Here is a 10,992-nt window from a genome sequence, read left to right as displayed (position 1 = left end):
GAGCAAGCACTCTATCAAAAAAGCTGCATCCAGCCGCACCTCCCCCCCTCCCCGTCTGTTCTCCTGAGCCTCAGTTTATTTTTTAGGCTTTGTGTTCTCAGGTCCTTGCAGAATACGAATGGATGGCTCTGTATGTTGGCTGCTTCTGCACACACACACACACACACACACACACACACACACACACACACACGTGCCTCACCATCTATGCTCCACAGCAGGGGGTAGCTCAGTCACAAGAACCCCTTGTACTGACTGCTCTCTCTCACCCTCTGCAGAGGTGACCGCTAAGGAGAGGAGTCGGGCAGAACTGAGAGAGTCCCGGTGTGCTCCTGCTAGCCCAGGAGAAGGCTGGGATAACTGTCTAGGTGTGGTGTCCTTCCTCTACCTAGAGAGCCCTCTGGCTCTGAGCCCAACCTGTTGGAAGTGGGAGCTTGCACAATGCGGAGGCACAAAGTGACAGCCGGAAGGCCTCAAGGGACAGAAGCCCCATTGTGTGAGGGCAAGGCAAAGGTTAGACCAGAAACGGAAGGGGGCTCTGCAGGGGGCCCCAGCTGCCCGGGGGCCCTTGACGTGGGGCCCGCCGCGGGACCTTGTGCCAAGAAGGATGCCCTTGGGCCGGGTGGAGGGGGCGGTACTGGGCAAGGTGCCCACCACACTAGGGAGAACAGACCCCACAAGGGGCCGCTGGGCATGTTCACACTCCACACCGCACCCACCTCCTGGGGAGGAGCTGCTCGGAGCTCCCTGAGCCTAAGCAGCTTCCAGAATCATCCCTTGGGAATTCCTGTCATTCCTGGGAGCTGCTGTGGCTTGGAGTGGCCCCCGGCCCATGGTCACTGGGACAAGGATGTGCGTGGCTATTTTTCGTCCTGAAGGGGCTGGGGCTGGCTTAGAGATTTTTTGCCCCTCGCTCTCCGTCCCTATCAAGTCCCGAGCTCTGATCATAATTGCTTCTTTAACCCTCTTCCGTACATGTTTTCGGCCTCTTAAAATCGCTTGGAAAGTCCTTCCTAGTATCAGTCCACGATCCTTTCTCCGAGAATTGCAGTTCTGCTCCCTAGGAAGAGACTTCCATTGACAAGAGACCCCCCAAGGAGTACAATCGCATACACATTGTTCTTAAGCTGTCCCCTCTGAGCTAAGGGCTACTCCAGGTACCTACTAGCGGGCCCCGCCCTCCCCTCCCACAGTCCGGGGTTGGGGCGGGTGCTGTTGGCAGGGCGGTACAAAAAGCGTCCCGCCCTGCGCTCCTCACTTGACTCGGTCTGGCAGTCTCGAGCTTGGAGGCGGAGGCGCGCAGGGCAGCCTGGGTCCAGCCCACACCCCTCACCAGGTAGGGACTCTCCCTGTTCAGAGGGCACAGGGTGTAGAGAGACGGGTCAGGGAGGAGGGGGCACACAAAGGGAGAAGGACACAGGGTAGAGAGGCACAGAGGACGCGGAACAGAGGGTCAGAGGGACGCCCCAGGACAGAAGGGTGGGGGCATGCATCGGGAGGTGGCTGAAAGGGGATTAGTAAGACACACAGAGCCAACAGTCCAACTCAGATGCGTCAGAGGGGCAGAGGGACCAAGGACAGGAGAGAAGAATGAGTGTTGGAAATGTCAAGGTCCTGTTTCCTTGTCCTTGACAGTCCCTAAACAGGTCAGGGAGGGGGTCTACTTCTAGCTTATCCCCCTTGTCCTATGTGTGGACTGACACCTAGTGTTGTGTTCCCCCCCCCCCCCCGGAGACTCAGAGTCAGGGCCCCACGCTTTGCCGAGCCTCCTGGAAAGGCTCCAGGACACGTGAAGGGAGACCCACCCTGGATGTGTGTGAGGGAGTCTCCAGAACCTAGCACCTCTGACCCCTGACCTCTGTCCTCCCTGGACCCAGGAGACACCATGTGGGGATGTCGGCTGGGGCTGCTATTGCTGCTGCTGCTGGCTGGCCAGGCTGCCCTGGAGGCCCGGCGGAGTCGTTGGCGCAGGGAATTGGCGCCAGGGCTGCACCTGCGGGGCATCCGGGACGCCGGTGGCAGATACTGCCAAGAGCAGGACATGTGCTGCCGCGGCCGTGCTGACGAGTGTGCCTTGCCCTACCTGGGAGCCACCTGTTACTGTGACCTCTTCTGCAACCGCACCGTGTCCGACTGCTGCCCTGACTTCTGGGACTTCTGTCTCGGGATTCCACCCCCCTTCCCTCCCGTCCAAGGTGGGCACCAGGACGGCCAGCGTGGAAGCTACTTTGTCAGTTCCAGGAGGGTCAGGAACAAGGCTGATAATGGACATTTCCAGGCTTTGAAAAATGTAGAAAAGAAATCCTCACCCTATTTCCTGCCCTTCTGGAAGCCCCTCCTGAGGTCTTTCAAGCAACACTGGGGGGGGGGGGTCCTGTTAGGCCCTAGGGCAGGGCAGACAGGCTCCAGTCCTATCTCTCAGTCAGTATGGAGAAGGTGGTAACCCCGCCTGCTGACTCACCCTGGGGCTGATAGAGTACACGGAGGCCAGCCAGGTTGTCATACACAGCCAGGCGATTTTACCCTTGAATAGGATTCTGTACCTCTGAGACTGGCCTGCACGTGCCCCAGTAGGAGAATTGTGGGAAGTCCTTCCTGCAGCCGCCCACAGCCTGCTATGCTCTAGGCTAAGGAGACCCAAGCCTGAGTAGCTGTGTTGAAATACTGTGCCTTTTTAAGGCAGTTGCTTGCCTTCCCTGAGCTTCTTCAATTTATTTCCTAAAGCTCCTTCCATGCAAGTCCCAACTCGTTTGAGTGACAAAGGGTACTGGGAATGTCGTGGCTGGCATTCAGGTGAAACGACACGGACCCAGGCGGAGTCCCTGAAACAGCCTGTGTGTGGCAGCTTTCGTGGCAACCTGTGGATGCCCTAAGATGTAGTCTGTTTCTAGATTCCATTGGGTTGGGATTACCAGCAACCCCGGGAGGTTTCGGGCTACCCGGCCTTGAGGATTTGGCCATCTCTTCTTCTCTCCCTCTGGTAGGATGCATGCACGGGGGCCGGATCTACCCAGTCTTCGGAACCTATTGGAACAACTGCAACCGGTGGTGAGTATGAGACTGGGGTGGGCTCTCTTTGTCACATGGCAGATTTGGCACCAAACCCTGTCACCCATTTCCCAGGGATGAGTCCTTTCTGTTCTCCGGGCCTCGAGTGTTTTCATCTGTAATATGGAAATTTTTAAACTGACCACGCCATCTCGTACAATAAGATTCTAGGCACAAGCCTAGGAGCCGACAGTCATCGTGGCCTGGCTGGGGGGGCCACACCTAAGCCAGGAGTTTTCCTCCACTCCTCCTGGTTTGGGCTGGCCACCCTCCCAGATGGCTTGCTGTCACAGGAGAGTCCAAGGGGGACGCCAGGAAGGAAACCTCTGCAGCATCCGCTGTCCTGGGCGGGATGAGGGGTCAGGGATGACTGAGCTGGCCATCAGCCAGTGGCCTGAAGCAGGGCCTTCCCTGGAATGTGCCCTCTCCCTACCCTTAAACTTCTGGTTTCAGGCAGGGGGAGGAGGGGGCCATGGCTGGCCCATCCTCACTCTGAGCTGGGAAGCAGAGCAGGTGGGAGCTATAGATGCCTTCCTGGAAACTGCAGAGTCTCTGCTGCCCCGAGCCTGCCCCACCCCTCCCTCTGCCTGGACTGGGAGGCCCCAGGGAGAAGGAAACTTTTCGGAATGTGTTGCGCATAGCTGTTCGCTTTGCTTCACTGGGTGAGGGGTGCCGAGGTCACTGTGGGAATGGGGACCATGCGTGTGTGTGCGTGGGTGCTGGCGTGTGTCTGGGTGAGGGAGTGTGTGTGTGTGTGTGTGTGTGTGTGTGTGTGTGTGTGCTCAGAAGGGCGGTGTCTGCAGAATTCTGCCATTCTGATAGGGTGACTGCCAAGGGGTTAACGTTTCCATCGCTGTCCCAGGCCCCTCTGGAATGCTGGGACCTGCCGCTGTGAGTCCTGTCTAGACCTGCTTGAACAGCCCTGGGGCTCAATAGATGGGACAGGAAAGCATTAGCTGACCCCTTCAGGACTGGCCCTGGTGGCAGAGTGCCCCAAATATTCTAATTGAGAGGGGAAGATTGTCTATGTGCTTTCCAGGCTGAACACCACAACCAGGGACTCTTCTGCAGGTCGTATTGAGGGGTGTTGAGGAAGGTAGAAAGGGGGTCTCCCTACTCCCACAGGCTCCTCCAGCTCTCTTGAGCACCACCCGCAGGCTTGAAGGCTAAAGAGCCAGCCATATTGGGGCTTGACTCCCCTTGAGGCTCCTTATAAGGTGGCATTATAGGCGGATGCCCTGGGTTGCTTGGAAGGAGGCTGGTTAGCATCTTGTAATAGCAGAGTTATGAGCTTGTAAAAACATTGTAGAACCCCTAGAATTCATGCCTCCAGCTGATACCTAATCACCAAAGACCTGCTGTGTCACTGGCACTGTGTCAGGCTCAGGAGGTACAGCTGGAAAGAGACAAGCACAGGCCTTGACCCGTGGGAGCTTGTAGTCCCACAGAGAAGGGCACGGGAGAGCAACACACACAGGAAAAAAGATAGGGGGGACCCTAGCTTTATGATAGAGTGTAAGACAAACCAGGGACTTATGCACGGGGAGCACTTCTTGGTGAGACCCTCAAGCATCAGAGACTGGAGAAAGCTCAGCCATGTGCCAGCTTCTGAGTATCTAAGGGGACTTCCTTCCAGACCTCGAGTCTAACTGAAATCACTTCTGGATCTGCCTGGCCTCAGAGCATCTGGGGCAGGGACTGCTGAGTGAGCCAACCTGGTTTGGCACCAGAGGAGGAGGGGCATGAGGATGGGTTCATGATGTGTGTCTTTGGCATTCACTGATGGGGGCACATGTCAGATGTCACTGTAGACCCCAGCATCTGACAGCTAGGTACCATGTTCTGAGATGAGGATTGTGGGAGGAGCAGACCAGGGGAAGGCTGGTGGCTTTAATCTGAGATGCCATTGCACACCCAGAGGTGTGGTCAGCTGGACGTGAGCTGTAGAGCGGGAGTGGGGGCGGGGGTTCCTGATGCATGAACAATAAAAACCGAAAGCACCCACAATGGGTCAAGCCCTTCAGGGGCCTGCCACGGAATCCCTGGAAAGTACTGTCCTCCCTTTGCAAATGAGAACATAGGCAGAGGGGGTGGGGCTCTTAAAGAACCTCCCTAAGGCCACAAAACAGGCCAGCGTGAACCAGACCACAGTCTGAGTCACTTGGCAGTACTACCTCACTCTTTCATGCACTCAATGGCTATAAACTGGGATGCAGGTCCATGATCCCAGCTATGCTGAGGCAGGAGGATGCCAAGTACAAAGGTAGCTGGAACTCCAAAGTCATTTCCAAACCAGCCTGCACAACTTAGTGACACCCTGTCTCAAAAGACAGTTGGGACCGTGGCCCAGGGAAGAGCATTTGCTTAATACCCATGAGGTCTGGGTTCAGTTCCAAAGACAATAAAGCGTAATATTTACTGGATGCTCACCGCTTATGCCTTCCTTCCCCCCACCATGGGGGTAAGTGAGCTGAGAATGTAGCTCAGGTTGTTGAGTGCTAGCCAAGTAGGGAAAAGCTGATGTGGCAGACAGGTTTTTTTTTGGGGGGGGGGGCAACATATGGAATTCAAGGCCAGCTTCTGATACACGAGAGATGTTGTAAGAAAAAAAAAGCGGGGGAGGGGATGAAAACAGAATAAACCCCAATAGAACACCAGGTATTGGTGGCTAAGGGGCACAGTGAGGCAGGGATTGGGACAGTGGAGACCACTGAGCTTTAAGATAGACAGCCAGCCAAAGAACATAGGCTCATCCAAGGCCCACCAGCACTTATGTGCAGAGGGCTGCCTGGTCTGGTCTCAGTGGGAGAGGATGAGCCTAATCCTGTAGAGACTTGATGTCCCAGGGAAGAGGGATGCTGGCCTGGGTGAGGTGGTGCTGGGTGGGGAGGCACCCTCTCAGAGGCAAAGGGGAGGAGGAATGGGGTAAAGAACTCTTGGAGGGAGAACCAGGAAGGGACCAACATTTGAAATGTAAATTTTAGGAAGTACAGGGGAGAAAAAAAAAAAAAGATAGGTGACCAGAGAAGGCTTTTCTGGAAGGTGGTGTTTGAACAAGGACTTGGAGAAAATAAATGGGAACTGGGGAAGATGTGGTGGGAGAGCTGCTCGACTGGGCAGTAGTTTGGCAGGTGTGAGACGGGATGGGAGAACAGATCGAACAGATCACAGCACTTGTTGCCGCGACGGACTCTGGCTCCTTTTCTGTGGTGTGATGCCAGTGGAGGATTGGAGCAGAGGCGTGATGTGCCTTAGACTTAGCAGGATGGCTGAGGCCACCAGTTTAAAAATCTATTTCAGGAACGTGGGGTGGCGCAGGGCAGAGGCTAGAACAGGGAGACGGCAGCCGTGATCAGGTGAAAGGTGGCTGGACGGAGGTGGCCCTGGAGAGAATGAGGCATGGTCTGGATCTGGAGTGCCCTGGATCAACACGTGAGGGGTCAAAGGTGACTGCAGGCTTTGAGTCTGAGCTGCAGGAAGTAACAAGATCCGGAACTCACTCTGACCCACATGAAGCAGAACCTGCTGCTACACCCCCACAATGGCCATGTTGAGGAACCATGGGATCCTGACCAGCAGAGATGAACTTAAGACTTGTGAACGTGACTTACAAAGCCACCAGGCTGGGTGGGATCATTCAGGGGAACCACTCTAAAGATTGGTTCACAATCCCAGGTCCATGTGGACCTCTGGGGCCCCCTGCCCCTATTCACGTTTTTTTTTTTTTTTTTTTCCTTTTCAGCACTTGCCATGAGAGAGGACAGTGGGAGTGTGACCAGGAGCCATGCCTAGTGGACCCAGACATGATTAAAGCCATCAACCGGGGCAACTACGGGTGAGAGGCCCTGGGCACCAGAGGGTACAGGAGGGTCCATGCATGTTCACATATATGATCATCAGATGTGGTCATTGGGCTAGGTGCCCAGGCTGGGAATGACTTATTTCTATTATAGTCCTCACACAGAGGTTACAGGGCTTCTGGCCTTGGCAGGTCTGTGACGTCCCTTCTCTCCTCCAGGTGGCAGGCTGGGAACCATAGTGCCTTCTGGGGCATGACCCTGGATGAGGGCTTTCGCTACCGCCTGGGCACAATCCGCCCATCTTCCTCTGTCATGAATATGAATGAGATTTATGTAAGTCTGTTCTTGCCCACATCCCTACCACCTACCTCCCAATGGCTTAGCGCATGGGGATTGTATCTCCGCTTGTCTTGCCAAGGGCCTGTCCTCCAGGATGAGGCTGTGTGTCCTTGGGCCTATCACTGCCTTCTCTGTGCTTCTAAACCTTCTGGTGCTTGCAGCAGCCCCTCCTGTCTCCCCAGCCTGGGAAAAATGTTGCTGGGTCCAGTACAGCGAGGTTAAGACCCAAGGGGCCGGGGTGGTCACCTTGGTATTTTAGGAAAAGAGGGACAGACAGCTCTGGCCAGAAAGCAACAATTCTCGGAAAAAATGCCGACTCAGTGATGCCCCTAGGGAGGAGGGGGCTTCTGTTTTTCCACCAGACTCTGCCAGTCTTAGGGAGGGTGGGGTCTATAAAGACTCCCATGCAGCAGTCCTGGGCGGAGCTTTACTGTCCATTAAAGTAGACAGAGAGAGGCCAGGGGACTTCTGCTCAAGGCCAGGGTGACCAGCCTCTGGCCCTGCCTTTTCCCTGGGGCTGCTTGCTATTTTCTGCTGTTTGTCTTGGCGCCCCGCCTGGTCACGGGACCTTACTGTTTCTTCCCGCCCCTGTCCTTTGGGGCTTGGAGGCCACTACCGCGGCAGGAAGGAGGGTGTGGCTGATCAGAAGGTACAGAAGAAAGTGGCAGGAGAAGAGAGTGGGAAGTGGGTGGCCCCGGCCTCGGTGCCTCATTACCCACGTGCGATCTTTGGGGGAGGGGACCCTGAACAGTACTGATTATTCCACTCAAGTTCAAGTTGGAAGTAACAGGCATGCCATGCTCAACCCCCAGAAGCAGGGCAACACCAGATCCGAATGCTGGAGGTTCTGGCTTCTCATTGCGCCCACAAAGCCTGGGCTCGAGGCACTGCAGGACCATGCTAGGAAGCAAGTGGAATCGCCATTGTTTTACAGACGGTGCTGGGCCAAGGGGAAGTGCTACCCACTGCCTTTGAGGCTTCTGAGAAGTGGCCCAACCTGATCCATGAGCCGCTGGACCAGGGCAATTGCGCAGGCTCCTGGGCTTTCTCCACAGCAGGTGTGTCCAGGGGCAGGAACAGGTACCAGCGAGGAGGGCCACACCTTGGCTTCTGACAGCCCTTTCTGCCTTCCCCCACTAGCTGTCGCATCTGACCGAGTCTCCATCCATTCTTTGGGACACATGACACCCATCCTATCACCGCAGAACCTGCTGTCCTGCGATACCCACCACCAGCAGGGCTGCCGAGGCGGGCGCCTGGACGGTGCTTGGTGGTTCCTGCGACGCCGAGGGTACGCACACAGGGGTCGTGGGCTGGAAGGAAACAAAACACCCCGTGGGGCCTGGGCTTTGCTTTGCCACAGTATTAACGGCTCTTGATTCCTTCTCTAGGGTGGTATCTGACAACTGTTACCCCTTCTCCGGCCGAGAACAGAATGAGGCCAGCCCTACTCCTCGCTGTATGATGCACAGCCGCGCCATGGGGCGGGGCAAGCGCCAGGCCACTTCCCGCTGCCCCAATGGTCAGGTTGATTCCAACGACATTTACCAGGTCACTCCAGCCTACCGCCTGGGCTCCGATGTAAGTCGAAATATGGGGAGGGAGCAGAAACAAGAGGTGGGGGCTTGGTCTGCTAAATCTTACACTGATGGACCTCCCTTCCCAGGAGAAGGAGATCATGAAGGAGCTAATGGAAAACGGCCCAGTTCAAGGTAAACATCCCCAGGTTTTCTCTGGTTCCAGAAACTTCCTGCGGAAGGTTGAGTGTAGGGCCTAAGAGGTCTCTACAGCTTTAGGTACCAAGGGCAGTTGTAAGAGGAATAGGGAGTCTGTTACCCTTTCTTTGCAGGAAGCCCCTAGTTAATCCCATGTCTAATGTGAGGCTCTGGTGTCTGGATGCTTAGGCTAACAGGCCGAGCCCCGTCTTTGTTTCTTCCCACAGCACTCATGGAAGTACATGAGGACTTCTTCTTGTACCAGCGTGGCATCTACAGCCACACACCTGTCAGCCAGGGGAGGCCGGAGCAGTACCGCCGACACGGGACCCACTCTGTCAAGATCACAGGGTGAGGTTCTCGAGGGTACCTGGGGCCAGGAGCAGCAGCGTTTACACTGGGAATTCTTTGAAAATCTTTGTGTTCTCTGCCAAGCTGAGGCTGCTCCTCCCTCATCCCATTGCCAAAGAGGAAACAGACGCAGAGAGGAGGGGCTGCTTGCAGGGGTGCATGGACCCTGGGGAGCTTTGAAGGGTGAAATAGAGAATTCAAGAGTTAAGGGGGGGGTGCGCAGGCACATCTGGGATCTCAACACTGGGATGTGGGCTGAAGGATTAGGAATTAAAAGGCCATTTTTTTTGTATAGCAACTTCACGGCTAGTTTGGACTATGTGAAACCTTGTCTCAAAAAACAAACTTGCCCCAACTCTGGCCAACCACTGAGTGGCGGGCTCCGCAGAGAGGGGCAAACACTCATCAGGTCCCTGGCTGTGCTCAAATTTCAGAAGCCACAAGTGTGGCTTGGGGGTGCTGCGTTCCAGGTGTTCAGACTAGGTGCGAGCAGCACCCCCTCTCCCTCTTGCTTTGCCGCTAGGTGGGGAGAAGAGACGCTGCCAGACGGAAGGACGATCAAGTACTGGGTGAGTCTCTGGTGCCAGGCTGAGCCCCAAGTCCCCTGCCCATCCTTTGCCTCATGTCTCTCTCCTCTTCATTCCCAGACGGCTGCCAACTCGTGGGGACCATGGTGGGGTGAGAGGGGCCACTTCCGAATCGTGCGTGGTACCAATGAGTGTGACATCGAGACCTTTGTGCTGGGCGTCTGGGGCCGCGTGGGAATGGAGGACATGGGGCACCACTGAGTCTCAGCCACTGGGCTAGGTGGGATCCACAGCCGTGAACGAGGCCTTGGGGGCCACGCCCGATGAAGCCTTGGAACCAGGTGCTAATCCCCTCAGACTCAGATCCTCGAAAACACAGAGCCCCACCTGGGAGCCAAAGATGTGGGAGGCTGGCGGAGACCCCCAGACATCACAGCCAGAACTGGAAAGGGCCCGGTTTGGAAACTGCAGGGAATATAGTTCCCAGGCCCCTGGTCGGTCAGCCCAAGACCACGGGAGCTAAGACACCCCAACCTCTTCATCCTCCTACCCAACCTCAATCTCACTTTCTCGTTCTTTTTGGTGGATTCTGCCCTTCTCCCTGGCCACCAGTCCAGCTGGACCTTTCCACCCTCAGTACTGCTTTCTTACTCTTTAAAGATATTTATTTTTCTTTTCATTAAAATAAAACCAAAGATTGATAATTACAGTGTCTAGGAGTCTTCAAGATGAAAAAAACAAAACAAAACAAACAAACAAAAAAACCAACACCAAGTCAGAGCTGGGGTGGCCCATGGCTAGACAACAAAAAGAACTTCCTGAAAGCTGGGAACAAGCGTACAAGCTTGTGCTTCGAGCTCTGGGGAGATTGGAGGTACAGGGGTCTGAGTTTTAGGTTTTCACTGGATGAGGTAGCAAACTTGAGGACAGCCTTGGAGTGTGTGAGACCCTGACAGAAAGGGAAGGGAGGGATGGGAGAGAAGAATTACACATCACCGGGTGGCAGGCAGGGGTGGGTAAACAAGAAATCTTAGTGTCCTTTTTATTACAATCCTTGGTGCCCAGCCACTTGCAGGAGGGACATGGACAACATAACCTTTGACCTCTGGAGAAGCCCCAGCTTGGACCTTTCAGATGCTGAGGCAGGGACTGACCTCACCTTTCCCTACTCCTGAGACAAGATAGGCCTACCTCTCTACTGTGCATCCCAAG

The 10,992-nt window shown here is 55.4% G+C and overlaps 1 protein-coding gene across 1 annotated transcript; it reads left to right on the top strand.

Annotated features, from left to right (window-relative positions):
- Positions 1-1,263: 1,263 nt before the first annotated feature.
- Positions 1,264-10,484, top strand: TINAGL1 (tubulointerstitial nephritis antigen like 1). The gene is made up of 12 exons (XM_080920740.1): positions 1,264-1,336; positions 1,878-2,195; positions 2,985-3,048; positions 6,791-6,883; positions 7,067-7,181; positions 8,122-8,245; positions 8,328-8,478; positions 8,579-8,768; positions 8,854-8,899; positions 9,130-9,253; positions 9,777-9,822; positions 9,901-10,484. Exons 2-12 carry the CDS (start codon positions 1,886-1,888, stop codon positions 10,039-10,041), a joined length of 1,404 nt encoding a protein of 467 aa, XP_080776866.1. The 5' UTR covers positions 1,264-1,336; positions 1,878-1,885; the 3' UTR covers positions 10,042-10,484.
- The last annotated feature ends 508 nt before the right edge of the window (positions 10,485-10,992 follow it).

Source organism: Micromys minutus (assembly GCF_963924665.1).
Source record: "Micromys minutus genome assembly, chromosome: 9".
Classification (NCBI taxonomy): Eukaryota; Metazoa; Chordata; class Mammalia; order Rodentia; family Muridae; genus Micromys; species Micromys minutus.
Note: the sequence above shows the minus strand (reverse complement) of the source record. Positions and strands in the feature narration are given on the sequence as shown.

Excerpts from the sequence above, each read along its gene's own strand:
- TINAGL1 (XM_080920740.1), top strand. The coding sequence starts at position 1,886 with ATGTGGGGATGTCGGCTGGGGCTGCTATTGCTGCTGCTGCTGGCTGGC. Across the intron at positions 2,196-2,984 it reads CCCCTTCCCTCCCGTCCAAG|GATGCATGCACGGGGGCCGG; the intron begins GTGGGCACCAGG and ends TCCCTCTGGTAG. Across the intron at positions 8,479-8,578 it reads TGGTTCCTGCGACGCCGAGG|GGTGGTATCTGACAACTGTT; the intron begins GTACGCACACAG and ends TTCCTTCTCTAG.